This window comes from Taurulus bubalis, assembly GCF_910589615.1.
Source record: "Taurulus bubalis genome assembly, chromosome: 1".
Lineage (NCBI taxonomy): Eukaryota > Metazoa > Chordata > Actinopteri > Perciformes > Cottidae > Taurulus > Taurulus bubalis.
The window spans coordinates 35574301-35600633 of NC_136589.1; the positions used below are offsets into that span (position 1 = coordinate 35574301).

Consider the following 26333-nt stretch of genomic DNA (forward strand, 5'->3'; position numbering starts at 1 on the left):
ATTGGGCTCGGTTCACAATTTCTTTCCCTGCACATTCAGTACTTTATTCCCCATTTGTACTCATTCTCCTGTAATATTACACTGCACTTCATATCCAATTTGTATTTAGATAATAGCAGGTGTTCAGGTGACACACACACACACACACACACACACACACACACACACACACACACACACTAACTACAAATAGATGTTTATCATCCATTATTGTGCCATATTTTAAAGGGTTTACAGTTTTCCCAAGTCTGTTTTTTTTAGACTATGATATGGAGCCCATATGTGCTAGTTATTGATCTTTCAGCATGAACACGAGGAAGGATTAAAGCATGTAACATGTGTACACGTGTGTTGTTTCAAGACAGACTTGAACCACTGTGACCCTATCCTTAATTGGCCAGAAAAGAAAATGCAGGCCTTTTTGTTTCTAGTTTTAGATCAGTCCCTAAATAAGTTCAATTTCTTCATTATCGCAAGTCATGTTACTTTGAAGATGAAGTGAGGACATCTGCAAAAAAAAAAAAAAAATCACAGAGGTCGACGTGCAAATGCTGCGGAATTTAAATTGCATCCGTGATTTGCAAAACTTCATATACATTTGGCAATTAAAACTGGATTTGGCACGTCTTATAGTTGCATAAGCCCTTTGGCTAGAACCAAATGAGAGAAACGGTGAGCTTAAAACCTCAAACCACCGGCCTTGCTTTTGCTCAGGGTCGTTGCGTCCTCAACAGGAAACAAACAAAACTAAAATAAGGAGTTGAGGTCAAAAGCTTTGCGGTTCGCTCCACTAGGTGGCGAGAAATACAATAGAATGAGGGGCAGGGAGAATGATCCTGCTGTGACGGCCTTGTGAAATGGCGTCCAGAGGAGATGATGGTGCTGAAGTTATTTGCATCGTCACCACTAGTCTGAAATAAAAACACACCGACAGCGAGGCTTCGTGTCATTACATTAAAAGGGAAGTAAACGCTGTGAGAAACTGAACGGAGCCCCGAATAACTGACGGCTCAAAAGTTCCCCCTCGTGTTCAACAGTTGACAGCTGAGTGAGTAACGGCTGTTTATGCGGTAACTTCTTCACGACGAGTGACGTCGCTACGGCCCGTTTTTATTCACCACCGGCGTCCGTGTCGCCCGTGGACACAAACACTACGACCACAGCGACTACAACAGACAGCAGGAAGTACTTCTGGGAGCCTCACGCCGAACGTTTTATACGAGCTATGTTTACGCCTCCCGTCGGTTCCCCGCCTCACTGGCCCGAAACGGTCGCAAAGCGCCATGGGAAATGTATTCGTGACGTCGGTTCTCTCCCTGTCGGCGGCGACGGCGGCGGCTCTCCGGCGAAATACATTTCCCACAAGCCCCCGCGTTGTTGTTAGCGACCCCATCTTGTGTCCTCCTCATGAATATATAGCAGCCAGTATTTGCGTAGGAGGTCGGCCGACGTTCATTTCATATTCCAGCGCTGTGTTTTCGGTCCAAATGGGACGCGCAGTCACGTCTCCGCCCTGATCTGTCCCCGCGCGCCCAGCCTCTTTCCCAGCAAATGTAATCGGTGAAATGCTGATTATTATTTATTTTTTACGGGGAAGGGGGGGAGCGGAGGAGACTCCGACGAGGAAAGGAAGCCAAGAAGTGAATGACTACTAGTGGAATAAGTCAGCAGCACCGCCCTGTTGGCGGACATTTACCGCGACGGGCACGCTTTTTACGGCTTTTAAATGTAGAGGCTGGAGGTGTAACCAAGTGCGCACCGTTATTTATTTCGAGTCGGGGGACTTTTCATTGGCAGCGATGGAAAGCGTGCAAGCTGTCGCCGAGGAAGGCGCGTCGGATGGAGGCGCGACCAAGTTGATGAAGAAGCCCAGCGGACTGTCTGTCGCCCGGGGGACTCCGGCGGATGATGGCGGTGGACACTCTGCACCCTCCCGCGTCGAGGCGAAGAACGGGAACAGCCTCCCCGAGTGCGCCTCTGCGAGTGCGTCAAATCGAGCTGTGGCGTCTAATGGCCGGGGCTCGTCCAGCAACTCCAGCACCCTCCTGTTGAGACGGAGGCGCTTGAAGAGGAACCTCTCCGCCGCAGCTGCGGCCACCGCCGCCGCCTCCGCTGTCACCGCCGCCTGCGGCGCCAAGATGAACTCGGCCCCGTCCTCTGCGTCTTTACACACCCGGAGTTTGGACAGGAAGACCCTGCTGAAGCACCGGCAGAACATGCAGCTGCAGTCCGCGGATCGCGAGTGGGTGAGAGCGGATCTCCACCGGGGCTCCGTGCACGTCCACGAGAGACTGACGCCGTCGTATCCCCGGCCGGTTCTTTGCACTATGGATACCACGGCCGGCGAGGTGGCGCTCCGACTGAGCAAACTCGGCGGCAAGTCGACCTCGGTCGTGCGCATTTTTTGTAAAGACAACCCCAAGACTGACCAAAATGGCAACTGCAATGTGAAGTACGAGTACGGCGATAACCCGCGCAAGGTGAACGAGGACTCGAGTGTGAAACGCAACCACCTGGAGTCCGCAGAACTAAGGGGCCACCCGGGTGACCGGCTGAGGCTGCTGCTCGTGGAGGATGCGGATGAGAGGCAAAAGCAACAGGACGCAGATGGGAAACTTTTCACCCCGGAATCGGAGTCGCGGGACAACATCGCCTGTTCACTGTCCGATTTAAACTCAAACTCTAACATGGACACCCCCGACGGAGACGACTCGGAGCACAGGAACGGCTTGGACAGCTACGGGTTGAACTCCGGCTCGGATGTGGAGAGCAGCGCGTTTGATGACCTGAGCTCCGGGGGGGCCCGGCTCAGCGAGCACCGGGACTCCCTCAGCGACGACATGGTCCTGGGCACGGACGCGTCCGTCCTCAGCCCCTCGTTCGACAGTGCCACAGAGGGCCACGACACGTACGGCAGCTCCTCGGACGAGCTGGACCTCGACGTCAGCATGGAGCCCATCTCGCAGCGCCACGCCAATGGGCTCGGCGCTGCCGCCACCGCCAACTACAAACAGCGCGGCAACATGACGACCAACGTGAGGCCAGAGAGCAGACTCAGCCCACACGGTCTGGGCAGCCTGCCACCCAGCAGCAGCGCCGGCTCATTGTCGAGAGCCTGTTCTACAGGTAATGCACCTGATAGCCAAGATGCTGCGAAATCCGGGTCGACAGCAGGCCACAATGAGGACCCCTGCGAGTCCATCCCCATGCTGTATGTTCAGATGCATGGCGAGGCTGTCAGGAGGCTTAGCCCAGATGAGAGGCCTCTGCAGATCCAGAATGACTTTCTCTTTAAGCTTGGATTTAAGGACCCGTGGAGAGTTCAAGAGGAAGGGCTTAACACGGAAATTGGCTCCTTGTTACGCTTCTATGCAGGTGAGTAATACGATTTGTTCCTGGTTGAAGCACCCCCCCCCCCCCTCATGAGGTTTCTTACTCACCCTGGGGCTTGTCGAGGCCTTCTCTCTTCTTCTTTGCACACTACGTAGTTTGGACTGCAGACCACTGTGCGTTTTTATAACTGGTAGCAACCTGTATCACCTGGCAGGTGCAGTCGTGCAGGTGTACTTTGTGACATTGCACTAATAGAGCAGAGCGACAGTTTATTTTCTTTTTCTGTAATTTTCACAGGAGGGTGACCAAGCGGTGGGTGTGAACAGTTAGTGGCACACGTTTTAATTGCTGTCAGGCGAGCTGAGGGCAGCAGGAGGCCCTTTTTTTGGCTGCTGTCTGACAGAACTTTAGTGGGTTATTATTAAAAGTGTGTTTACCATATATGTGGTTCCACAGGGATGATTTTCCACATTCAGGTATGGGTCAGTGTGAGGTCACGGTCAGAAGGCTGCCGCTTTGCCAGATCGACCTTGCCTCGGACTTCCGTTTGAATTCTTCAGGTCTAGGGTCATTTTATTTTTTACATTTTCCTCCAGATAGTTTCCTTCGTCCTGGACTGTCCTTGCCAGCCCCGCGAGCAGCAGACACCGTGCTCCCATGGACACGCATGACATTGCCACAAAGCCGTCGCCACAACTTATGGTGTTCAGACATGAGGCCTTTTCCGGCTTTTGCCCCATTATCATCCCGACGAAAAAAAGCTGAATGGCTTTGTGGTTGGATGGAGAGCAGGGGCGGGGGCGGTATGGCTGGGAGCGCCATGAGCCCTCTCTGTGTACCAAGTGAATTCTGGTCATTGAGATGCTGCACAGGGCCTGTCCTGTTGGCAGCCAGCGCGGCTACTGTCACACCAACTAAACATGCCTGCCAAGTTGGGTTAACGTGCTCCAAAAGCTCAGGAAGTCCCTTTCTTCACCACCGCCACCGCTGGCTGCTGCTGTCGCCGCTGAGGGAATTGAAATAGAGGAGGAGGGAAGGGAGGGAGTTGGTGAAACTGAGTCTGGTGAGGACAGTTGAGGAGAGAGTGTTTGTTGGGTCTGAAGTGTGGGGAAGAGAGGCATTGACACTCTCCGGCTTCCTGTCCCGAGAGGCTGTTGAACCAGAGGTCACTGACGACGATGGCCGCATGTTCTCCTGCTCACGATCACGTGCGCCTTGGCGACCTATTGTGCTCCCCGAGTACTGCCTCGCTTCAAGGTACAATGATTTCATTTAGATAGCGTGTCACGGCGGGCCGTGTATGAGCGCATGCCCGTAGGGGCTCATGTGGATGGGCATTTTGGGAGAGAAACGGATCCCTCCCCTATCACGAGTCCACGCAGTCAGCCGAGCTCAACCAGCGGTGGTAGCCGCAGCCGCTAAAGGCGGTCAGAAGCCGCCTGCCGATGCCCCGCCACGTCCCATGTGAGACGGCTTAACTGCGGTCACCTGAGCGTTCTCTCCAGCCCCTCCCACACGCACACACACTACGCAACACTCATGCCACAGTCCGACACAAAAGGCCTGATTGGCATTCAGTCGCATGGAGAGGGACAGAAGAGCACGTTCTCGCACACAAACGCACACGCACAGTTGCATGCCTCGCGAAGAGAAAGCAGAGCTGACTCTGTGACCACAGCACTGCTCCTCTACCCTTTTCCTTTACACGATGGAGGCATGCGAGGAATGTACGCTGGCTCGTCTAGAATGTCAGGCACGTCTGCTGAGGAGGAAGTGGATGACTGGGGGGGGATACCGCGCCGACACATGTTGCGCTGACTTTGAATGGTTCGAGATAGGGCCGGTCTCAGCTGACTTGCTGGCTGACTCTCAGGCGCAGCTGCCACAACTGTAGACCTCAGTCACACTGAGGGCCTTTTTGTCTGCAGGCCTGTCGTGCAAAGCGCCCTTTGATACAGGAAGTCCAGTATCTGATTCCTTAATCTGTATTTTCTGTCTCTCAATTGGAGTTCTTTGCATATATTTTATATATATGTATACCTATATTAAGTGCACGAGCAGCCAGTAAACTGTACCGTATCTTTTAATAAGACTGACAGAAGAGGTGCTCGGCACTCAGCGTGATTGGGGAGGCGGGAGAATGATGGGAAGAGGCGGTTAAGTCGAAGAGTTACTGTGGTGCGTTGTGCCAGACCCTTTTTAAACAATGCAGATGCCCGGTTTGACTTTGAAAGGGTTCAGGTCATGGTTTGATTGCATATGGCCAGATGAGAGAACTCACTTTGCCCTGCTGGACACACAAACACACACACTCGCACACACACATTTACAGAACTCTGCCTAGATCAAAGGGCCGCTGTCCTCTTTGGCAGCCTGACGAGTGATCCTTTCAGGGCTGCTCACACAGGACCCTCTTGTAATGCTGAGCAAGCTTTATTAGAGTTTGAGTACAAGGAGAAAGGGTAAATAAAACATACAGACTCATATAATCAATACATTCTGTTGCCGAGAGGCCCCCAAAAATGCCATCGCTATAAGCACACGTTTTTCTAACTGTACATTTAGCCTTGTTTTAATTGCCCATTAGATAAACGTGTAGGGCGCAGGTTGGCGTCGATCAGTAATGGGTTGTCTGCTCTGCGGACAGGAGATTCTCGGCCCTCATGTAATGAAGTCGCCCCCTGCATGGGCGCTGTTCCCTTACCCAGAGGGGTGTGTGTGTGTCGGTGTGTGTGTCTGTGTGTGTGTCTGTGTGTGTGGACTTGCAAGAAAAGGAAGTGACATACTGAACCCTAACTCACAGTGGCACATGGGGTTCCCAAGAGGCAGAGGACCCAGAGTCCTTAACCAAACCAAAGCAGCACACTTAATTATTTAGATTCATTAGCCTACTCAGCTTTGCAAACACTCTTGTTCGTGCACTCCAGCTCTGCTTTCTGTGAGCTCTCTGCTCACCCTATTTAAGTTGAAAGCCCCACTTTTTTTTTTTTTAAAGCAGCTCCATGTAAATCTAAAGCGGCGGTATGTTTTGCCCTGCTTTATGAGCGAAGTGAATGGCCGTTGGCATACAGCCGGCCTGGAAACTGTCGAGGTATTAATTCCTTTTCAGCTCTACTCTCTGGTTTACAGCTCAAGCTTCTGTGGCACAAAGTTGGGGTCGATAACGGTTTCAACACGCTGCACACAATTCTTGGGTTAATTCTCTTGTTGTTTTCAGTGTCTGCCAGCAAGGTGAACTTGGCAGGAGGAGTTGCTCTTGCAGAACTAATAAAAGCAGAGATGTCTAATGGGATGTGGCAGATAAATGGTGCCGCTCTGTACGAAACCAGAGTGCCAAATGTACCTGCTGACACGTTTTTATGGCTTCGCACATTTATGGTCATGATTCGGTTGGATTTGTGATTGCACAAATCACAATGTGTAATGGGAATATGTAGTTTTCAGTGTCCCGCACGTTTCTTTTATTGCCTGCTTTTAATATAATGTTTTCTCTGCAATAATTCTGAAAACAAATTGTGATTTCATGCCTATTGTCTCACTGTTATTGAGTTGGTATCAAAATTCAACTAATAACATTATTTCATTACTTCAGGACCGAGCTACAACTCTAAGGCTGACACTGCACAGATTCTGCGTTTCTGTCGTCACCTATTCTGCAGCATCTTTTTAAATGACTTTTTAGTTTGTGAAGATCCTTTTTAAATGTGTTCTTGTTCTAGCCGTGATTGGAGGAATTATTTTTCCGGTCCGTCCCTCCGTCCCTCCGTCCCTCCCATTCTCGTAAACTACGTCTCAAGTTTCTCTGGATCGGATTTCTTCAAATTTGGCACAACGTCCACCTGGACTCGAGGATGAACTGATTTGGATTTTGAAGGCCAAAGGTTACCGTCAACTTACGAAAACACATTTTCGGCAATAACAAAAAAGATCCATATGATGATAGGACAAATTCACACAAATGTCTGATGGGATAAAACAAGGAAGTGATGTCATTGTGCGACTTGAGGCGGAGACGTACAGCTGCGAGATGGTAACTCCCACAAAACCTAATAGATGTCGACCCCCAGGACGGTCAGTTGAAAAAGAAATACAAAAAACGCAATGTCAGCATTGTCAAATTTCATCATAGGAATGTCAATTTGCAGTATATGTCGTGTCTGAGATAAATGTGTGGCTTTAATTGGTTCCTCAGACAGAAGTTTCAATCAATATTAGAAACAATGAAATAAAAAGCACTCAATTCATAACCAGAGAGAAATCTCTATGACACGAGTAATAGCAGCAGCTCGTGTCCTACCGAGAGGATGTCTTTATTCCGTGAGCATACAGCATCCTAACGTTTTAAGAAGATAATGAATAGTTCAGCGACTCCAAAAGCTTTGAGGAATCTCATCTCGGGACTCTATCTCTCCACTCTTACCTCCAGGCCTCTCTGGTGACGTGGCGACTTAAAGGACTCTGCGGGGTTTAAAGGCTTAATGAAGCTCCCAACTTTCTCCAGCAGGCCGTGGCAGCTGTTAAGCAGAAAGAAGACGCGTGATCCGTCTCGTCTGTGCCGCGCTCCCTTCTTTGGACAGTCAGCACGGCAGATTGCTCCCACGCTCCCGCTCACAATTTGGTTCTGTGCGCATTTTGCCGCGTGCGTCTCACCATCAGCAACACAGGGTTTTCCTCGTGGCTTGTTTTTTGAATGAATTTTGCTGCTCAATTGATGTGTTGCTGTGTGTATTACAGCGTCTCGGTGTGTATGCAAACTCTCCAGGGAGGACTTTGCCTAAGATGAGGTGTGGTCGCCTTATCTTAGGTGAAGTCTGACAGCTAATGGTCTTTCGAAATGGCTGATTGCTGAGTCTTTAAGTAATTGTGTAATCAGATTTCACTCCTTCCAGAGCTCCAATCCAATACGCATGTTGTCCGCATGCGCTGAGGTTTTATCGGATTCACTACTGGATGTGTAAAAAAAAAAAAAAAGGGGAGCAATCAAAGAATTGATTTGATTGTATTTCATGTTTCTTCACGTGGGAGCTACACGTGGAGGCCTCAGCGCAGAGCTGGAATGCGTCCGTCTCCGAGGAGTCGCACGTGTGTGTCCGCTGAGGCAGACGCGGAAGAGGATGGCGGTGTCAGCTTGTAGCGGTTGAAGCCAAGGGAACGGTTTTCTGTCTAATATAGATTGCCTTCTTGGCTGACATCCTCCTCCCGCGGCGAATCCTCCTCCCTCTCTCAATTTCTCTCATGATCGATTCCCCCTCCCTCTCCTCTTGCGCTATCGTTCCTCGCATCTCCTCCTCCCTCACGCAATCTGACAGTTTCCATTAATCATCCCATATCTCTTTATCTCTCCCTGGCTTATTGCTTTTTACTCCGAGAATTACCGGTCACCCTCATGATTGTCTCTCCCAAAAAAATTATGTAAAAGGGAAAAACTAACAGCGTGGGTCATTGTTTTACAGGTCCAAGCACCCTTCTCGCTGTCTTCCAGTGTGAGAGTGTGCACACTTCAGTATACAGTCGTGCCCCTGTGTAAGTAAAAAAAAAAAAGAGGGAATTGAAATTCTCTTTGCTTTGTGGTTAGCTGCTAAATCTAGGCTGGACAATGTCATGCTGATATGTCACTCCTGTCTGCCTGCTGGCAAGTTGTGAGCTAGGGAATGGGGGAAAGGAGGTAGGAAGGGCAGCGGCCTGCCTTGTGCGAGCAGCCCGGCCTCTCGGCTGTCTGTCAAACTGCCTTTGCCGAATGCGCCCCAGAAACCTCAGAGGGTACCGGTTGGCGGTGTTCTCGAGCAAAAGGCAGCAAAAAAGGTCCCCCCCCCTCCCCTCCTTCAGTGGTGGGGTCACGGAGAAGGCCCACTATCCCAGAGTTGAGCAGCAGTGCCGGCCCCGACCACATGCACGGTGGGAGGGGGGGATTAGAGGCAGGCCAGCAGGGGCTCGCTCTCCGCAGCTTTGATCAGCCGCAGCACACTCTAATACCAGACAACATCTGCAACTCTCAGCATTAAAGAGGCCCAAAAAAATTCCGATTAGGGAACACACAGCCTGCTGGTGTACAGGACAGAACTGTGTCAATTCCTGGATGATTTATTTATTTATTTATTTTTTTAAATACCACTGCTCTAATACACTGATTTGTTTTATAAAGCCAGTCTCCGGAGAAGATATTTTGCATTACGTTCCAATTTATTATAATTCTTTTATTCCTCAACACACATTTAGTAATGATTACAAAATGATCTGTTTTTAAGGTTGTACGGCAGCTGTTTTATTAGAGCATCTGGTTCCTGCACTGCTGAAACAAACGGCTAAGTAGATATGTAGAGTGTTTTGCAAATATCATTGCACAGAAGGAATTCCAATCGTTACCAAACTGTTCCCCCCAATCTGGACACGGCTAGATAAGGTGTGTTTTGGTGGAGCTGAGCTTGTTTCTATGGACTCTGCTCCAATAGAAGGGGGCAGAGTTGTTGATATGGAATGACCTAGTTTAAAGTTCATCTCTCATCTGAAATGCTGAAGCACAAGAATGGAACTTCCTCATTGGAATAGACTCTCTTTGAAAGCACACTAACGCCACAGATGTAGATGCGTTGCACCGTTATGTGCTGTACAACACCGGGGTTACTATACTTTGATCCTGGAGATAAATCTGCAGTACATTGTTCTTGTAGTAGACGCTGCAATTCCACATTTTTCTACCCTTTCAGCATCATCTAGAGTTCAATAGGTACGGCATGTTCTGTGACTTTTATTGCTTGGAAGACGCAAAGTTTAAAGTACAGTATGTCTCTGTAACATGTAGGGATGGGTATCGTTTGGGTTTTTTCTGATACCGGTGCTAAACCGATACTTTTAAAACGATACCGGTGCCTAAACGGTGCCTGAACCGATACTTTTTTATTGCCAAGGCAATTTTTTTTCTTCAAATTGAACAATATTATTAACTGTTTAAAGTATACTATAAATATAAATAAATAAGTACATACAAAACACGCTTCAAACTACATCTTCAAACCTTTTAACTTCAAAATTTAAAAATATATTTAAAAAAAAAGAACAGACAAGCATCAGGTGGCCTGATGGGACCGTGTGCAACAGAACTCAGACACTGTTGGATCCTAAAACTGCTGCTTTACTGGACTACACGTCACCATTATTATCAACTGGAGAGATTTGTTGCATCAAACCGAGGACGGACGTTCAAAAGCTCGTGCTCGTGTCTGCAGCGATCTCTGTGTGCGCGCACTGTGTGTGTGCGCTGGAAGCCCCGCCCCCTCGAGCCCCGCTCTGCATGCAGGCAGAGAGCAGAGCAGCGAGTGTGCTCTGATCCGCGCTATTTTAATAATCGTTTTTAGCGTGCGGGTACCGCGCTACCTTTTTAGTATCTATATACCGTCCAACTTTACAGAGTAGTATAAAAAAAAAAGTATTTAAATCGGCTCAGGCACCGGAAGGAAGCACCGAAATCTGCGTTGCTTTTCGGTCCGGTAGGAGCGGACGTGTTGGAACACACGTCCGGTACCGTTCTCGGTACCCAACCCTAGTAACATGTAGTGAAACCTTCTGAAAATGTTGTGCAAAATAAGTGTAGCACAGCTTCATAAACGCATGCAGAGCTTATTCCTGTTTTTTTTCTCTCTTTTATTGGATTTAATTACATTTAAACGGATGTACCTAATAAACAAGTAGGTCAGTAAGTGCTGACATTTGTGAAACTACAAGACCAGTTCTCGGTCCAGACGAGATCTCCAGACAAGGGGCATCGCGGCATGTGCAGCCGGTCTCAATCATTAACGCGGCAAAGCGCTTGTCTCTTGCTGTTAGCGATGCTGTTTGATAATCACCAAGGCCCCGGAAGACAAAGTGGAGCTGTCACCTGCTGCCCCAGAGACTCGCTGCTCACTTTCCCTCCCCGTGTCCTTCCTTGCATTTTAATTTTTTTAATCTTCTCTTGCACGTGCTCTTTATTTTAGGCGGTCTGTGTCTACTTCCTGTTTCGCTTGTGGTGTCTCTCTCATAAATAGTCGTTTTATTAACTCACGCTTGGCTACCACCCAGTTCTTTTCTAGCTCTCACTGCTTCCCAGTTCCTCTGGTTAAATACTTCCCCTCTTTAGTTTTCTTTTTTCTTCTTCTCACTATTCTTCTCTCTCTCTCTCTCTCTCTCTCTCTCTCTCTCTCTCTCTCTCTCTCTCTCTCTCTCTCTCATTGCCACTGTGTTCACATGGCCCCTGCATGTGACATGAAGCTGAGCCAAAACACCCCGGATGCCCGCTTCAGCCCTCCACTGTTCCAGACCTTGTTAAATTTTAAACAAAACAAAAGAAAAGGGAAAAGTGAGCACGAGGGGGCCATGGGGAATGTGCAACAACATCGCAATCTCATTCATTCATTCGTCCTGTCCCTGTGCATCATCTGGAGAGAGGGGCCCTTTAATTCTCTCTCTCTCTCTCCACCCCACTTACACTCTGCTTGCGTGTGAAAGTCTCTCTCTCTCCTGCTCTGAACTGGACTGGTTGTAGCTTTAACAACAGATCTGGGGTCTGATTACGTTGTGGCCTGTGTCCTACTCTGGGATTAAAGAACAACTGACTCTGGATCTGCTGTCTTCTCGAGTCCCTCGAGACAACTTCTGCCCATCAGATGCTTTTTTTTTTTAAAAGACTTTATGGAATGGAGGAATAGCTGGACTATAAAACGACAACAGCCACTGTTTACCTTTTTATTATTGCTTGTGCTCGTCCATCGTATGAGTCAGCTCATTACTCTGCTTCTATTTTCACCATCAAAGGGATGCCACAACATGGCAGCTTTTTAATAGAAAAAAAGTCTCCCAGAACAACTTGGATGCCGGCAACATCCCGGTGGCTCGTTGCCAGAGTTGAGCTAAAGCTGCGAGTCCTTCATAGCCTCTGATAATGAATGTCATTAGAGGTTAAGTACAAACAATAACAACAATGTGCTTATCTGTGTGGCCCTGTTGGGTCTACCGTCAGGGACCACTTGAAGTGGTTGGACTGCCTTTCACTGTGGATTATTCCAATCAGCGATACAAATTATGTTTTTGTCACCACACACACACACACACACACACACACACACACACACACACACACACACACACACACACGTTGCTCCTATATTTATACCACACGTGTGTTGGCAAACATTGTTACAGAGCTGTTGTACAGAGATCAAGTTCGACTGGGATCAAAATTTCTCTTACCGGTTAATGTAAAAGAAACAGAAGTGCGTCAGCTTTTGGTGCGTTTGTGATATCAAAAGGCACAAATACTTAATTTTCACATCCTTGTTTATGAGCAAAACAAGTTCAGACAGGAGCCTGAAGCGGGCTACAGTTTCCGTACCGCCCAGCAGTATAGACTTCCCAGCATACACACGCTCCTGATGATATTATAGTACAGTGCACTGCTCTGGTATTCACCCTGTCTGCTATTCTTGTACTGAATCTATGAAAATGTTGCAGCCGCCTACTTTCATCTGCCTTTTCTCGACTCAAGAATGTGTCTTCTCAGTGATTGGTAGCACATGCTGAAGTCACCTCTGCTCGCTAACAAAAGTTGACAAGCCGTCTTTCATAACGCACGCACACACGTGTGTACTTGCGTGGTGGGTTTATGTGGTAATAATTCAATACACATTGTTGGAAGGTAATGTGTAACAATACCAGATGGTTTCACACACACACATATATATATACAGAAACAAACACACACACACACACACACACAGAAACAAACACACAGGAAAGAAAGTGTGATCAGATTCAACATGTAACGTCACATTGTTGTCACCTTTGACCTTTAGACATGTGACCACATTCAGCGCTAATCTTTTTTTCGCGACATCGCACCTTCCCTGGCTTCACCAATTACAGTTCTCATCTCCCCTCCTTAGCCTTCCGTATCAGAGGGAGGTGTTGTCAGCCTGCTCCTCTTATCGCTCTACTCTCCTTTCATTCCCGGCGCTCACATTTCACCCTCCCCTGATGCACTTCCCATGGGGGGTTGAATGCCTAAATCCCCCGTGCCTGGAAAAGAGTTATTGTACTGGCGCTTAAGACGACAATACCTCGCTCCCCTCTCTTTCTCGCTCTCTTCAAGCTCTCCCATACAGTACGAGGAGCCGCACTTCATCAAGGCTGTATATGGAGTGCTGGAGGGGGGTGGGGAGGCTGTATACAGGCCATTAGCGGCTGCTGAGTGACAGAATGCGGAGGCTGAAGTGACACAGTGACGAGCAACCGGTGCCCCAAATCAGGAGATAATGTGTGTTTGAGAATCTTTCCTGCGCCAGTTGGCTCCATATTAAACAACAGGAAATAGCGAGAGATATGCCAATCACCGTTTCCCCCAGAACTAAGGTGATGCATTCAATTTCCCTATTTTATCTGGCCGGGTAAAAAGAAAGCGAATCCTCCCATTTTTCGAGGCTGGAACTGAGTGTTCTCTGCATAGATTTAGGTGGCTGGTATCTATTCACCCAGTCAGGGGCTGTAACTGTCAAACGGTGGGGCACTCCACCGACTTTGTCACAAGAAGTAGTGGCCATCGCGGAAAAACGGTTGTAGAAGGTCTGCAGTGTTTCTGGAGAGAGCTCTCCGGATTCTGGTAAAAATAACCCTTGTGACGTCATCAGGGTTGTCAATGGGACAAGGGGATGTCAATCACTACGGACGCTGCGCCCGCAATGGTTGGCCGCTTGAATGGATGTATTGCCAAGTACAGGGAGATGTTTTCCCCGACTTCCTTAATTACCACTGCATAATACACCAACAAGCATTATGCGCTACAACGCTAAACATGAAAGAGATCACGGATGTGGCAACAAAGATCGTCTAATCGATCGAGAGCTCTTCAAAGACTGATGTTCTGTGCGCATCTGGAGAAGGACTGCAGCCACTCTGACTTCCTGCTGCACACTGATGTGAGATGGCTTATAGAGCTCTGTCCGGAGATACAGGAGTTTCTCCATGTTGTTAAACATGCAGAATACAACCAACTAAGAGTATGTCAATATGCTCACGTTTCTGAATTCCAATTTTTAAAACATGTGTAAATTGTGTGTTCCCCTGAAGGAGGGAGCAGCAAGACGTGGGACTGTAATGAGTCATTTTGATTTACTTTTAAACCCTTGCGCTTTAATTATCGGGTAGGATGGACAATTTTTTTAAACTTTTGGACTTTGAATGGCACTTGCAGCCCAGTTATTCTTTAGTTATTTTGCACTTTCAGAGGCTTGATTGCTATGTTGAGTTACCTTTAGCTTTATTTGTAATTTTTCTTTATTTTTAAAGCATATTTGCACTTTAATTTGTATTACTATTTAATTTATTTGTTATGATGATGTTCTGATGTCCAGATCTTGTTACTCAAATACATTTGAAGTTCAAATTCCAACATTTTGAGTTACTATTCTTAATTTGCTATGGGAAATAGTCATTAGATTAGTCGATTAATCGGAAAAAATAGTCGATAGATTAGTCGTTTATGAAAATAATCGTTAGTTGCAGCCCTAGAGTCAGCCTTTTCCCACATGAAAAAGATTAAGTCCAAACACCGTTCCACCATGACTGATGACCATTTGGTCTGCCTGACGCTGACTACCAGCAGCTACTGTCCGGACTATGCAACCCTGCTGGTTCCATGCAGTGAAGTCATCAGAGTAAAATGTAATGACCAAAAATGTACAAAATTGTATTGTGTCATAAGGGTTCATGCTGTTATGCAAGGTACGCCAATATTGTAAATATAAAGTATACTCTGTATATTTATACATTAATAATGCTTTATATAGATATAAGCATTATTAATGTAGGTAGATCTTTTTGACTTGGTCATTTTAAAAGTAGCTCGTGAGCTAAAAAAGTGTGGGCACCCCTGATTTACACGATGAGATTTTTTCCCAAGTAATCATCAGTAGTGTGGATACAAGTTGTTCATGTTCCGATGCTAGAGTCCGGGGACAGAGGATGTCTTGTGCTGTACAGATTGCAAAGCCCTCTGGGTTAAATTTATGATTTGGGGCTGTACAAATATTAAGATTACGGGTTAAGGAAAATAATAAGATATCAAGGTTTTCAAAATCTAAGACGATGTCTTGTGTCACGATATATGTATAATATTTATATATTGCCTACTGCACAAGTGTAGCAGATTGGGGTTTTAGAATTTGATGAATATGGAAATTGACCAGGGAGAAGAGGAAGCCTACCGCTAGCATGTTGCATCGTGGGTAGTGTAGGAGGCAGCAATTTAGAACTTGATCCCCAGGAGGAACCAATTGGGATTATTTCGGCCACTGCTGCATGAATTATTCCCGTTATTCTTCTTTTTTTCTTGCAAACGACCCAAACTGCCTGAACGTAAAATACAAACTCACAATGAAGAATAAGCTCTATTAATGTTCTGTCGATCTGCAAAGCGATTGATCGACTAATTGTTTGGTGCACCAATCAGGAGTTGCAACAGCCCATGAAAATTAGTCAGTCATGCTCAGTATAATGGAGGCCGTGCTCCAGTTCGTACTATGTTTCAAGGCTCATCCGGGCAGAGAATCTCATCAGTGTTGTCTTGCATTGTTTATTGGCTCCTCCTTGTGCTTTAATTGCGTCCTCACTACACACTGCCGCCCTCCCCTCCGTGTCGTCGCGCATGCATCGCCCGTGATCGGTCCTGATTATGTGTCCTCATGTGTTTAGCGAGAGAGCCGTAGGACTGATGGCGAGCACTGCATCATTCATGAGTGTGTGTGTGTGTGTGCCACCCTGTGACTGGACTGCACTGACCCGTAGCTGTCGACTGCGTATCCTAGAGCGCGGTGGCACAGGCTGTGCCGGGGACTCACTGCGGAGACCGCTGGCATAGTGGGGGGATGTGGACGGGGCCAGAGGCATGGGTGTGGGGGCGGCTGTGGATGAAGCAGTGAGGGGCTGTATTATCCGCAACCACATAACGCCACTCAAACTTTATAATCTGAGCAGTAGAAAGTAAGGAGAGAGGAGAGTTAACAGAGTGGACGACAGCTGGAGGGAGATGAGTAGGGAAAAAATGTGAAATTTCAGTTCAGCTGAGACCCTCCCTGCCCTCATTAAACATTAAAATATGCAGGTCAGAACCTGTGTGCGTGTGTGTGTGTGTGTGTGAGAGCAAGACAGAAAGGCATTACATAACTGGCTCTCCTGCCAGTTTTACTATCACACAGCAGTAACCCAGTTCACACGTGTGCAGGCTCGCTTTATTCTTGTGTGTGAGAAAGCTCAGCCTCCCATTCGTTTCTCAGGCATTCATGACCCGCTGGTAATTCATTATTTCCCAACACGGAGTATAGCCCTCCACACTGACAAACAAGTGCATCACTCATACTCGATCCACGCCGGACAACGCCGCTGCATTGAAACACTTGAAGGGGTTTTTGAACGGAGAATATGTCTGACCTTTCTGCCAGCATAATATCACTCGCTGGGAATGAGAGAGACATAAGAGCGTTTTCTGAGTTGTTAACCTTAATAAATAAAAAAAGATAACTGCTGAGCGTTTATATTAGCGTCACACATCACGGTGTGATGCAAGGTATTGTCAGACAGCGTGCTGTTTTTCTCGTCCGCAGTAGATAGACGCTACTTGCTTTCGCTTCAAAAGAATCTGAGGATCGCGAGTCTGGCTTTGCTTGTTAGAGGATTCTGCTGGCACATTACAATTTCAGTCTTATTTTGGTCGGTATAATGAGTCTCTAAAACTGAGTCTGACAAGGCCAGAAACACAAGCAGTCTTGACGAGCATTCGGGTTATCAAGTTCCGATGCTCTCGGTTCAGTTTCAAGACTTCCCTTCTGGTTGGTTTGGCGACACCTGTGGTTTTATGTTGGCAATGCTGAGAAATCTAGACGGTACGAGTCCCAGAGTTCCGAACAAGCAGCTTGCCGATACGGGAGGAAACGCAGCTAAAAAACATTTTTTCACGGAACGATTCAAGTGTTTAAGACTCCCTTTGTTCACACGCCGCCGTGGCTGCTAGGTCGAGCCAATTCGGCCAATTCTTTTATTTTGTCCAGTATGTGCCCGAGTCCTTGCCTGTGAATCCTCTGCGCATGTGCCCGGCGCTCGACAGGGCACGGGAATGACGGTGTGAATACATTTCACATTTGATATAGTGAGATTCATTAGGAAGAGAAATGATGGAAAACGGTAACATGAATTATAAAACTGTTCGTTGTAATCCTCCATTATAGTTAACGGACTGCCTCCTCGGTTGATCTGTGACCCGTTTGTGCACGCACACAGATGACGTTCATTATCATAACTGATGGGGGGAAACACCCAGGTTGTAATAAACTGTATCCTTTAATATCTGCTCATGCATGCTGATACAATTAGATGCTATTTTTATTTTGTCAGCACAAGAGGACGTAGAGTCAGAGTATTCTGTCTATTTATGTAGAGTCAGAGTATTCTGTCTATTTGGTTTTGTGGCCAGTCTTACCGAAATTAACAGCAGAGTAAGATTAGCTCACCTCGCTTTACAGCTCTCCCTTTCTGCCTGAGGTGACAGGATATGTTATTCATTTTCTGTCCGTTCAGCTGTGTATTCATCTATCTGTATATTTTTCTCCTTCCTCCATCGTAGCCATCTATGCTTTGCCTTATCTTGTTTTCTCTTCCTTGTCCATCCCTAACATCTCTCTTGCTCTAGCTCTTCATACATCAGCAAAGCTCCCGGTATTCACCCTTGTGTACTGCAACACACAACTATACGAACCCAAACACACTAAATTATTTATTTTTGAGCTCTGCGCACTTCCACAGCCTCGCAATAAAATGCTCTGATTTACACCCGTGTATTCAATCAAATTGCAGTGCGTGTGCACAGACACACACACTATACACAAGCACACACACGCATTGTATGCATGAGCAAACACTCTGGCACTTTTGTCCACTATGGTGACAACATTTGCATTCGCTCACACACAAAGAAGGGGGAGAAAAACCGTGTGTGTGTGTGTGTGTGTGTGTGTGTGTGTGTGTGTGTGTGTGTGTGTGTGTGTGTGTGTGTGTGTGTGTGTGTGTGTGTGTGTGTGTGTGTGTGTGTGTGTCCGCTCTGAGCTTACTGATCAGTGGGCTCGTATTTTCCAATGTAAGGTTTCGTAACTCGCACTCATTACATAACAGCAGCAGGAGTGGAGCTGGGAAGAGAGGGGGAGAGCACAGAGGAAGCACACTTCTATGTACGTCAGCATCGAGCCCATCCACTGACTGAGGGAATCACTGGGGGAAATCTTTTTTGTTTTTGTTTTTTTCACACACCTATGATTTGAAGCATCGTAGGTGTCCTCCTTTCCCCCACGCTGCATCTGGATCCATTTTTTTTGGATATTGATTGAATTACATGATGAAGCGCGTTCACAGTGCAGTGGGCGGTGCGAGGGACTGATGGGAAATGTGGTTACTTCTTTTTTACTTGAGGGCACATAAGTCATTTACTTAAATATTCATATAGCTGCTCGACGTGATTCATCCAACTCCCATGGAGGGTTCTCTCACTGCGGTTCCTCATTCCAGCTGTCAGCCTCATGAGTTACGATCACATGTTTACACATTGTTTGCGTGGGTCCCTGCTTCTAGGTTAACAGAACCTGATCGGTGTGGATATGAAGTATCCTTGGCTGTGCATGAAGTCATGGTAAATATTAACAATGCAGAAGAGGAAATGTGTGTCAAATTCTAGTTAAAATTAATAATAATGATTGAGGGGTTGCAGAACACAAGAAAAATCCTCCTTCAGGTCATCCCCCTGCCACAATGAGTTCCCATGCTGCCCCTACAGGGGGTTGACGGTAATGTACTGACCTGATAACTGGAGTTGTACAATGCCTTTAATAGCAGAGGGCTGTTTAGTTGCCTTTTCCCCGGGGGAAAAGGGTAATAATGGTTTGATGGGGAAGATATTGCAGTCTGTGACCTCATTTGGATTCAGGATGTGTTTCACTAGACTGAGAGAGAAGGTTGGATACAGTGTGTGTGTGTCTGATTGTGTCCTTCCTGGTGACATGCTTAAGAGAGATGAGGCATCAGAATTTGAGGGCACCCATCAAACTATTAATTACCCTCCCCAACCTCTCTCTGGGGACGTCTCAAGGTCGCTCGGGCCGCAGCGAAACATTTCCCCTCAATGCTAACATCACCAGCTTGAGAGTAGGGCGGCCAAGGGGTTAAAAGGAAAGAGGGAGAAACATCACCTCCACTGAGCTCTTTCAGCTGAAGAATGTTCGATGTCTGGCGATAGACAGGAGGACAAAGCAGCGCCACTCAGCTTTTCCTCGAGGGATTAAAAGCACTTCTCAGCAAAATAAATACACACACACACACACACACACACACACGGCAGCCGTGTCACCTATCCTGAATTATCAGTAAATATTGTTTTAGTACTTTTACATATAATTCAAATTACTTTTTTATTCCATGCATTCACACGTGTAGCTCAACCCATGTGAGATGCATAACAATGTAATCATGTGTATTTAATTTATTTGCATTTCATTTTATTTAATAAAGAGATTTTGATGAAATCGAGCAGCAACATGGATGATTGAATAGATACTCTGTGCTGTCCAAACAATGTTGTTTATCCCGATGTCACTGTCGACTCACTCTTGAGTTGACTCTGCGTTAACGTACTGGACATGTTCCAGACTCAACAGCAGTCGGGTCAAGGTTTGTTTGAATGAAGCCAAATGGCAAACGAAAACCTAGAAACATGAAACATGAGTATCATTCGAAGTTTAGAAATAGCTTCCTGCTTCCAAACAGTGACGTTTAACATTTTTTAAATGTATTGATACTTTAGATTATAATCACATTTATGTTCACTTTTTATGTTTATCAATAGAGCACCTCTGGACAAAACTAGAACAATCGATGACAAGGCTGAATATTTTATAATTAGCATAAAACACAAAGTACAACTGCGGCTAATGGGAATGCCATTGGTTCTGCAGGTATTTGGTTTCAAACCAAATGTTTAGTGAATTAATTTGACTTTATTTATTTGATGTGGACATCACAGTGGCATTAGAATTCATAGCATACGTCTATGCACAGAAATAAAACCAGATGCACTGTCTTAAGTGTATATAGCAAAATGCTAATTTCCAACACCTGTCCACAGGAGGCTTTTGTTTTTTAAATATAATACAATGTGACAAAAGAAAATAAAAAAGAAAATACATCCACAGATAAATAGAAAATTGAATGATGAATTGAAATATAGACGTCATGTTGGTGCTGGAGAAAAAGTCAGGTCATCACTAAAGTCCGTATGGTTCATCCTGAGGGGTCATGAATGTCAAAACCAAAAATGTCATTGTGACACGACAGGAATAGTCAGTAGGATTCACCCGCCGGGGAACGTACTTGTACAACATGTCATGGCAATCTTTTCAATAGATGTTTCAGTCTGGACCAAATTGCTGGACCAATAGACCAAACCAACAGAGCAACATTGGCTTCTTGGACTTGCTAAAAACTACCTGACACAAAAAACATATACAGGTATCCAAGTTCTTCTTTGTCTTGCTGTTTTGACTGCTGAACATTTTGTTGGACTCTTAGCCTCCCTGCGAGTCAAAGTACTAAAATCCATCAATAAAATGCTCCACTTGGGCTTTCAAAGCTGCAAGCTAGCATGCAAGCTAGCATGGCACGGGACATCCCGCGCAAACATGACATTTCTTTAATAGCGGACAGCCAACAAATCTTTGTATTTTTAACTTTTCATTATTTCTTTATCTTCTTCTTTAAATTGCACACATCCCCCGTTTGATTGCTGATTATCCAGCGAGGATCCTGAATGGAGCAGCCAGCACTGTGTCAGTTTCACTCTGCGTTGCTATGACAATCAGCTAAGAATTCCACTTACATTGAAGGGTTAGTATCTGCATTGAAAAATAAATCAAATTGAGCCGAATCGTGCAGTGCAAAATGAGGCGTTATTAAGGATCTTTGGGGGGCCTTCCTGAAAATCTCCACTGGCATGTTTTTTCCCCCTTCTTTTTCTTCTTCTTCTTTTTTTCGACGCGTCACATTCACAGTTCAACGCACAGAGACGTGGAGCACTTAGGCGAGCGTGGCAAGCCGCCCGGCGCCCGTGAAGTGACGCCCTTTGCCACCTCCCCAGCAAGGCTCGCCAGCCGCTGCTGGAGCGGACAGTCGGCCTGTCACTTTGGATCCGAGTCATCACCTCAAGTCATCCACAGAGAATGAGAAAGAGAGGGAGGAGAGATGGAGAAAAGGATGATCAGATGTGGGAAGCGCATCCTTTCCAAGCGAAAGGACAAACAGACACCTTTTAAGTAGATACATTTTGACATTGTGTGCGTCTTAGTGTGTGTGTTTTGTAACAGAAGGACAGTGCAGCTATGCTTCAAAAGAAGCAGATACAAGCTGACTGGAGATGTAAGAGCCCAATGTAGGCTCAGAAGCATTCAGAAGTCCTAGAGCCTTGCCATGCGGTACATCACATCTGCCACCGCCTATAGAATAAGTAAATGTGTGTGTGTGTGTCTGCGCATGCTCGTGCTCCGCTGTGACTTATGTGGGTCATCGATGCCCTACGGTACGGCATGCCCAGTCCTGTAGTGGAGGTGTGCTGATGTCAGGTTGCATTTAGCAGGGCAGGATGAATAACCAGGGATGTGTCCCTGTTATTGCAGGAGGGCCAGGAGAAGGAAGCGTTGATCTGTTAAATTGGGAGACGGACGGAAAGAGGTTGGCCTTGGGGTGCTGATCGCTAACAATGATGGATAACGGGGGGCAGCAGCAGGGCATCTGGCAGGCAGCTTAGACGCCTGGAAACATTAGCTCAGGAATAAATACCGACATTAAGCAACCGAGAGTTTGACTTTGTGAAGATTACACACGCGCGACATGAATACACACCGACAGTATCAATATTCCGAGGCGTCTTGTCGGAGCTGCGCGCTGCTCGTATCAGCTGGTACACATCTGCTTTCTGGATCTATAATTTGCGCTTCACAGGCGTAACGCCCTGAATTAAACTGAAAATGCAAAGTGCCAGTTCCCCAATTCCTACAGGGGTGTGTGTGCTCTGTGAGATATATTGTCCTACCAATGGGATGTGCCATTTTTATCATTTTGAAAGTTCCTCACCTTCTCAATGCAAATAGTTATAGTTTATCAGGAGGACGCAAAGCAGACGGACGGTATCGTGTGAATTCAAATAATTTGCCTTTTGCAGGTAACGCTCTGAGGTCATCATCAGGAGGATCATGCGATTAGTGAGTGACTGTGCACCGCTGCGTCTGTCCAGGGCTGTTCTCGCCTTCTGCTGCAACAAACTGCAGAATGCATTGGGCGGCCACTTCCACCTGGATGCTCCAGGACCTCTCGGGGTTGTGGTCACACTCACGCTTTCTCAAAATCACCTTTTCTCGCCGTTTTATGCCACCATCGACTGCCTGCTGATTCCTCACTCGGTACTCTTAACCTGTCCCTGGTGTGTTCCACTATGACGTTTACTGACTAAACCTTTTTCACAGATTTGAAAACATTGATTTAGTTTGTTGGTTCTGTCTTGAGAGTGACAGCAGCTTGCATATTTTTTTTTATATTTGAGTAGTAACCGTGCACACACACGGGTATTGGAGCCGAGTGTGTAGGAGAAACACTCTTTTCCTGTGCTTGGGGGGCAGGAAGGACACTATCTCTAGTAACCAACACACACACACACACACACACACACACACACACACACACACACACCGTAGTATGCTCCTACGTACAGTAGGTCTAGAAACAGACTTATGACTCCTGCACATGAACACACCCACCTTGCAGGGCCTGTCTATTATTTTTACATACAAGCATCCCCCATAGATTATGGGATGGCCATCATGACTAACATCATCGCTGCTCAAAATATTGCTATCGTAGGTGGCCTGTGGTTCATGCATTTGGAATGGCGCAACTGTCTATATATCTGTCTATATATATCCTGTCAACAGGATGCTCATGTGGGTGTCCCACCCATCTCCTTGCTTCCTCCTCTGTGCATTCCTATGGCCAGACCGGAGCATCTATCCAGGCGTCTGTGTGAGATGGTTGTAAATTGCAACATTCGCAAGGGAGAAGCTTTCAAACTTCTTTTATCCCAAAAGCAGCCCACTCAAGCTGTCTGTATTGTTCTACCTCCACAACATATCTTGCTGTTTTGGGTCCGTCAACATTCGGGGGGGGGAGGACTGATAGATGGATGCACATATGGAGATGGTTAATGTGTGTGTGTGTGTGTGTGTGTGTGTGTGTGTGTGTGTGTGTGTGTGTGTGTGTGTGTGTGTGTGTGTGTGTGTGTGTGTGTGGGAGAGAGCACGTTCCAACAAAAGGCCTAAAAATAGTAGGAATATGCCCATGTGACATATTGAGGCTAAAAGCTTGTGAATAATTTGTCTAATGCAACACATCCCCCTTTCCCAAGCTCAGTAGTGAAAATATGCGCCTGCCGGTTGCCTCTGCCAGCCAGAGAAGTTGGAAGGGGGCATAACCAGTCTGTTCCGTTGCGCTCAGTCTGTCTGTTAGCAAGATGTCACTCGGATTTGGAGGAGGTTTGGCAGACGATAGCGCTCAGCCTGAAAAATTTTGGTGGTAATCTGGCATTTACGTTTCAGGTGTAACTGTTAAGCTGCGTTCATTGTTTCCCCTCCTTTACATGATAGTACCAAGGTATTAATATTGACATATTAAATATGTTTGTAGGTGCATGCTGGTTAATCTTTCCCTGTTTTGCTTCTCCATGTTTCCTCCGAAAGGAAAGTTCAGCCGCCAGTTTAACTCGCTTATCTAAACCACTTGAGAAAACGAAAGTGGACACCTGTCACGTTTGTCCGTGGCCTCGTAAAAGTATGTGTTGGCACAGCTGGGCGCCTCTGGTTCACAGGTATGCCTGGAAGTGGTGGAGAAAAATGTAATGGTTTTACTCACACATGTAAACTTTCAATGATACAAATAGTCGCTCCACAGTCCACTTGTTTCTGAGGTGCAACTCAATGAGCGTGGAGATCTGCTGATCTCTTCTGATTTTCAATACTGATAAAAAGTGGCCGAAACATTGACAGTGCAACAGATGATTGTACCATTTTCTACCATCTCATACAAAACTCCAAAACACACTGAGCACTGTGTTTATGGCCTTTTATAAAAATGTTTCCATACGTTTTTATATTTTCTTTTTGGTATTTGGTACAAATTAAAATGTTGATGTGTGACAGAGATATTTCTCTTTCAAAATATAAAAAAGAAAACCTTCTACTTCATTATGATTTTATTAAGATATCTGTATTGAATCTTTTGGCAGAGTGATGTACATTAACATGTAAGCACAGTATGAAGATGAGGAATTTTGAATATTACAGATGTCTTTCATATCATTGTAGCTCATTAAAACTTATTTATCTCGAGATTTCTAGTTGCCAACTTTTGATTACTGCTGTGAAGCCAAGGCTGCCAGAGCACATGGAGAAATGACGAAAAACAGGTTAAGCCAGTTAAATTGTCATATACAGCATAAGGATAGCTTTACAGATTTTGGCACAGTGGGAACTGCATTTGCTTTAATATGTTTAAGTTGGCAATGCCCTGAAACAGGTTTCTAAATAGTCCTTCACATAAAGGAAAAATATGTATATCTCTTTCCAGAACCACCCACCTGAGCAGTTTAAACGCGAATGGATTTAGACTTTCGCATCATTGCTATTTCGCCAGCGTACCTCCCGGGCTCTCCATATGCAGTGAATATGAATGCTTGATTGCAGCATCACGTCATGCACGAGGTTGGGACGGTCTCACACGTGTGACTTTGTAATCAGCTGACAGTGTTGCATTCTCACGCTTTTTTCTCAGAAGATTAGTAATAAGCGGCAAGACAGCCGCATCTTTGCATGTTGGGCAGTTTTTTCCCCCGAGGCCGGTGCTCTTTGGCAAACCCTCTGGTTGTGTATTAGTCTCAAAACAGCTCTTCCTCGTAATCAAACAGGACTCCTTATCAACATTTAACTATAGCGTGTTATGTTACGCACTCAGCATTTAGTCAAATCAAATATCCTTTCGCAAACCAGGCTATTGATTCAGCTGTTAACACAAGATAGAGAGTAAAGGTCAGGGGCTCCCTGGCTGTGCCGGTTTAAAAAAATAATTGAATCTGTGTGTGAGTGAAAATCATTATAACATATGTATGCATTTGCATGACCCCTTCAGGTGTAGCCACCTCAGCACCAACAAGCACACCTCTGGTCAGAATGCTATTAAACTCTGCTGAGTGTGTTGGAGGAGCACTCTGCGAGGCTGACAGTCGGCATGTGAAGGACCTGAATTATTTAAAGCCACGAGAGGCGCGTGCGTGCGAGTTCGCGGCTAGTTTACTCTACTGACTCCTTCTCCCTCCACAACCCCTCCACGTGTGTTTGAGTGAAGGGGAATATGTGCGAGAGAGACAGTGTGGGATGGAGGCAGCCAGTTTACAGTAGGCCATGGGACGCGAGGCACTTTCTTAGGCCATCTGTTTCTTGGCAAAGGAAAACTTCCACGGCATTCAATCTCGTTTGGCCCGAGACGGGAGGAAAAACAGTGAGGTTAAACATGCTGTTGAGCAAAGAGAGCCATAGATAGAATGGAGAAAACCAGGCTGCCGGACAGATATAAGACGACGGGGAGCGCATGCCAGCCTGGGGAGTTTTCTTTTTGCGGAGGTGGAGGTAGACAGAAAGCAGGTGGATGTTTAGACAGAACGATAAGAAAGCCTAGGCTGACAGAACGTCTGATAAGCAGCCTGACTGTCAGGTTTGGCGGGCCGGCGGTGAATTGAGAGAACATGGGGGCCAACGGTGGAGAGGCAGACAGACGGGGGAAAAGTGACTACAGGAAGCTCGGAAGTTGTAAGGGAATTAATCAGGGGAAGTGCACCTGGTATTGAA

The 26333-nt window shown here is 46.3% G+C and overlaps 1 protein-coding gene across 1 annotated transcript in view; it reads left to right on the plus strand.

Moving 5' to 3' along the window:
- Nucleotides 1–1799: 1799 nt before the first annotated feature.
- Nucleotides 1800–26333, plus strand: part of phlpp1 (PH domain and leucine rich repeat protein phosphatase 1) — a gene marked incomplete at its 5' end in the record, with an annotated part of 40268 nt that continues 15734 nt past the window's right edge. The window contains one exon of the mRNA XM_079232120.1: nt 1800–3375. Coding sequence (XP_079088246.1) covers nt 1800–3375 — 1576 coding nt within the window. The remainder of the gene's footprint in view (nt 3376–26333) is intronic.